The sequence below is a fragment of the Montipora capricornis genome, chromosome 10 (genome assembly GCF_036669925.1).
Source record: "Montipora capricornis isolate CH-2021 chromosome 10, ASM3666992v2, whole genome shotgun sequence".
In the NCBI taxonomy this organism is placed as follows: domain Eukaryota; kingdom Metazoa; phylum Cnidaria; class Anthozoa; order Scleractinia; family Acroporidae; genus Montipora; species Montipora capricornis.
Window position 1 is genome coordinate 66,720,603 of NC_090892.1, and position 5,000 is coordinate 66,725,602.

Sequence of the window (5,000 nt, forward strand, 5' to 3'; positions counted from 1 at the left end):
ATATAGACGGTAATGTAAATATGTAGTAGAGATAACAGAACTTGTATATTTACCCGTTAGTTTAAGTCTCATAAAATGAATGTTCATTAACCGTTTGATATATTTTGTATACAACTAGTGAGGACAAAATACATAGAAAAAATAAAGTGATTGTTCTTGTTATTGAAATTCGCATGTTTTTTTTTTTTTTCTTTGTTGTTGACTGATTCTGGTGGGTAATAGGATTCGAGGAAAAAACGAGAGGAAAATAAAACTGCGTGAAAATTCCCTCGGGAATTGGTTTATTGAAAATACATGAATGTCCCAAAGAGGTTTAATGGAAAAGTCATATAAGACACCACAGTCATGGAATTTGAAAAACTGAAGGGGCTGACCGATTCTCCTTCGTATAATGCTCCGCCCTGCGGGGTTCGGATTGCATTTTCTGTGGAGGAATCAGTTGGAACTCCGCTTGCGACCGGGTTTAGAGTGTTTTTGAGTCGAAGCTGGACTCTTTGGCCGATCCAATGGCATTAGAATGTCTGACTCATTATCTCGGTTCACTCAACCGCGAGGGACCACGTCGTTGACTGCTGTGGATGAGGACTCTCTTCTCGATGAAGGACCTTCGAGTGAGTTTGACCCTGCTGCGACTATCGCTGACGGAGATGAAGATGATGATAGTGCCGCACTTTCCTACGAGGGTCTCTTTAATGATGCCGAAGATTGGGACGTTCCATTTTTTTTATCTGCACCCCCTCCCCTCCCCTTTGGAAGTAATTTTTCCGACAGGTTCCTTTTTCTCTGAAATCAGATTCCGACAGCTTTCTGACATTACAAAAGAATTCCTTCCATAGGGGGGTGCAGATAAAAAATGGAATGTCCCTTTGCGGACCAAAGGTTCATGAAGGAGTTGCTAAGCGTATCAACAGCGCTTGCACCAATAAGCCTTATTTTGCAAAACCGAAGTCAGTTATTACCTTGACCACTGATGCTTCCAAATCAGGCTGGGAAGCAGTGTGTAACGAAGTTTCGACTGGTGGCCTGTGGTTCTCAAATGAACAAGCTTTGCATATTAATTGCTTGGAACTTGCTGCGATTCTGCTTGGTGTTTAGTATTTTGTTCAGTCCCGGTATTGCCTTGTGAAAGTTTTTTGCGATACTGAGCAGCACGGCTATTTCCTATATTAACAATTTGGGAGGTATGGTTCCTAGTTTGCATGCAGTGTCTAAATCCGTTTGGGAATGGTGCTTGTCTCATCACTGTCTGATAGAGGCATACCATGTTCCTGGAAGCTCCAATGTACGAGCAGATTTTTTGCCTTGGAACCATAATCGCACTATAGAATGGAAATTGCATTCCACTGTATTTCTTTGGGTTTTGCTATCAGTATTTGTGCCAGATATTGGTTTATTTGCCTCTCTTCTAAATTTTCAGACACGACGCTAGCTTTTTTGGAGACGTGGTTTCCTCTTTCTAGCTTAGATATGAAACAGCTGACTGTGAAGACGGTGGCATTAGTAGCCTTAACTTCTGCTCAACGAAGCCAGATGTTAGCAGCTGTGGATGTTGGTCTTATGAAATCTAATGAGAAGGGTTCAGAGTTTATAGTTAAGGAAATTTTGAAAACCGCAACGCCAGGAAAATCGCCTGTTGTTGTTTCACCTCTAGCTTTTCCAAAAAATGGGAAGTTGTGTCCATTCTACTTTGTCTTGCTATGTAGCTAAGACTTCTAATGTAAGACAAGCAGTTGGTTCATCGAAGTTATTTCTTTCCTATGGCGGTAAACCGTACAAACCAGTTTCTTCTTCCACTATTTCTGCGTGGCAGAAAAGTGTTTTGTCTATGGCTGGAACTGATACAACAATGTTTAAAGGCCTAGTTTTGCCTGTTTAGTGTTGTAGTCATACTGCTTTTGTTGCAAGATTAAAGCATTCGTTAGACGTTGTATCTTGATGGCGTTATTTTCGCGCTTAAGTGTCTGCTTTGAATTATGCAATCTGAACCCCGCAGGGCGGAGCATTATACAAAGGAGAATATAAAATTAGACAAAGGTTACTTACCAGCAGGATAATTGTGATTGTACTAGTATAATGCGCAGCACCAGGGGTTCAGATCCCTCCCTTCTGTCTATTTGTTGTTCTCATATTCACCCTCCCATCCTTATCCTTCGCGCTCATGCACTCGAAGTTAATGTTACACGCTCAAAACGACAACTTGTGAAACGCCACATTGTCCTTTTATACTGTACTTAATTTGCGTAACAAAGGTCTTAAAACTGTGATGACCTGGGACCAAGCCGAGGACATTTGGTGCTGCGCATTGTACTACAGTAGGAAAATGACAATTATCCCGCAGGTAAGTGACTTTTGTATAATTTTATGTTTTTTTTTTTGTTGCAGCTTTCAGGTCTCATAAATGTTTCTAGAATGGTCACTCGACTTCCGGTTACAATCTAAATTTGCCAAGTAAGGAGTTGGGACAACGTCGTTAAAATGCGCAGTTGGAGGCTTTTTTCAGTTGATGGTGTTGGTACGTGGGATGCCTGTGGCAAACCAAATGTAGCATCGCATTTACTTCAACGGCAATTGTCAGACTAAAATTTGCGTTTTCCCAAGAAATTTGTTCGACATTTGCTCATTTCCTTCATGTTAACTGCAGGTATCAAGAGAGAGACAAGCTGTTACACGTAAATGCCAAATCTCTCAAGTATTGAGTTGGGAAACTGATGGTTTGAATCTGACGTCAAGGCGGCCATGTTGGATTGCTCTCCGCTGGGAACTAAACTTTATCATTATGCAAATTCTGCGAAAAGAAATTGTATGGTATTGCCATCCAACATGGCCGCCGTGTCACGTGGGTGGAAACCAATCTTTCAAAATGGCAAACCTGCCCGCAGGTGATAAGTACGTCATGTATGGGGACCGCGGGTCGCGAATACCGAGGGTGTCGGTTGCTACACCTGACGTTGTCCATGATTGCTCGCATTCTACCTAGACAGCAGCGACGATCTCAGCATTTTGCTGGGAGCAATAGCAAACTTAAGCTTTTCTTCCAAACCGCTCCATTCCAGCGAAGTTCTTTTGAGGTAAGGTTTAAGAGTCGCGTGATTTACAGGAGACGTCTAACTGAGAAGAAGTTTCTTTTCATGTTCGTCTCTTTTTGCTGGACTCCTGCTGTTCCTTTCCGCGAACTGCAAAGAGTGACGTGATGGCCGGCAGAGGATTGAGAAAACACAAGAGATAGGGCATCCGCTTCATCTACTATTTTTACAGAGTTTGAACACTTTTCAGACAGAAAATTCAAGTAACTGCAAGGCCTGTAGATTTTTAAGGACTACTAACTTTTCGTGGGTCAAATAAAACTCGTGACACTATTCAGACGATATCTACTCATTAATACGGTCACAAAGAAACTTTTCCTTACCATCTCTAAACGTTAATGCAATACTGATAAATAAAGGGCAATGAAAACATGCAAGTGCTTAGGAAGATGATAAACATATAAAACTAGCTGAGAAGTTCAATTTACTGCTAAATTCTACTTGATGTCAAGAAAAGGGAGCTTTAATGATATCTCGAGATTGGTATCGAACCCAAACTCGCCCGGTTCAGCCAAACGGGAAACTTGAGTTGCCTCAGGAAAAGACTACAATGGTTGAGAGATCAACAGCTACTTTTTCGTTTTACAAGCATACTTTTGTGACACATTGCTCAGGGAGTAATGAACATGAATTTTTTTTTAGAAATGCAACGTGTACACTTTAAAGTCGTTGATGGTTCCTGATGGCTAATTTTCTCAGATCTCATGTTCCTCTTCCTTGAAAAACTTTTCATAGCCCTGAATGACGCTTTTTTGCAAGGTATGAAATACTTTGGGTACGACCCTGGAAGCCAGCCACTCTATACCCGTGTTTGGTAGCCAACCGTTGTAGTTATTGTTGGTTAACCCAAAAACGTAACATTTTGTTTGCGGCTCTTTTTCGTCTGCTATCGCGATGTAGAAATTGCCACCATTTGTCGCTCTTACAGCGCCATTATCATGCCCTATTGCCTTGGACGCGTGGGTCGCATTTTGCACAAATAAAGAAAATGCCCTTTTACCAAACCAGTCGATTTCTTTGATTGGCGAAGAATATAACAGGAAGCAGCGGTCAGATAAAGGGAAACGCAATTTAACTCTGGCGAATACAATGCGCCCTCCGTCTGGGAAAACCTCCAGAACTTCATAATTTGTAAAAGCTTTATCCCACTCCCTTCGAAACTCCATATTGGCAGGACCCATCATTTCAGCGAATTTTTCCGCAGACAATGGCATATCTCGCATCATGTAAACTACTTTGACTGGAACATGCTCCTCGGGAAATGTTTTAATCCACGAGTCAAATGCTGGAGCTTTGTATGCTTGACTCCAACCGGTGCCTTTTTCAAGGTCTTCCAGGAACCATTTGGCTCTGTTCACTGCTTTCTCTATGTCGAAGGAGGGATATGACTTCTGCTCTGACTGCATGGCGAGGTGTAGCGATGCGAGCTTCTGCTGAGTAAACCTGAAAGTTGAAAAAAGAACCATTTTGACCACTCCCATGGTACTTCCCGCTCTTAATACTGCCGTCATAATTATATTGGTCTAAAATTGGTTTTTTCACGACTTAGTTCGAGGGAAGTATTGTAAACTACAGTCCTGGTTTATTCTACTTCATTTGATGGCCTAAGTGATTTGTTAAGCCCGAAATGCCCGTTCCGGCATTGCGTTGCTCAATCCTACAAGATACCAACATAGCTAGATGATAAAGTTACGTGCTTTCAAGGCAGACAGCGTTCCTAGGACTATGGGGTTACCTCAGCTTGGAATTAAGCAGGGTACCTTTAACTGCCTCGGCCTTGTGAACCCTCTTCTAAGGATTTTGTATTTGTCCAGTTACTCCAATTCATCACCAGAAAAGGATATTTTAACATTTTAACGGTAAAATATTGGCATCAATTGATAGAGAAATTGCATGCTCGATACCACTAGAAGAAAT

The 5,000-nt window shown here is 41.7% G+C and overlaps 2 protein-coding genes across 4 annotated transcripts in view; one reads left to right on the forward strand and one right to left on the reverse strand.

Moving 5' to 3' along the window:
* Positions 1 to 168, forward strand: part of LOC138021788 (uncharacterized) — a 22,589-nt gene extending 22,421 nt beyond the window's left edge. For all 3 annotated transcript variants that reach the window (XM_068868789.1, XM_068868790.1, XM_068868791.1), the window contains one exon: positions 1 to 168. This exon is cut by the window's left edge and continues 628 nt beyond it. The gene's annotated coding sequence lies outside the window, so the exon portion shown is untranslated.
* Positions 169 to 3,778: 3,610 nt separating this feature from the next.
* LOC138021216 (uncharacterized) overlaps positions 3,779 to 5,000 on the reverse strand; it is a 16,421-nt gene continuing 15,199 nt past the window's right edge. Inside the window, exon 2 of the mRNA XM_068868073.1 lies at positions 3,779 to 4,526. Within this exon, the coding sequence (XP_068724174.1) occupies positions 3,779 to 4,489 (711 nt within the window). The 5' untranslated portion in view covers positions 4,490 to 4,526. The remainder of the gene's footprint in view (positions 4,527 to 5,000) is intronic.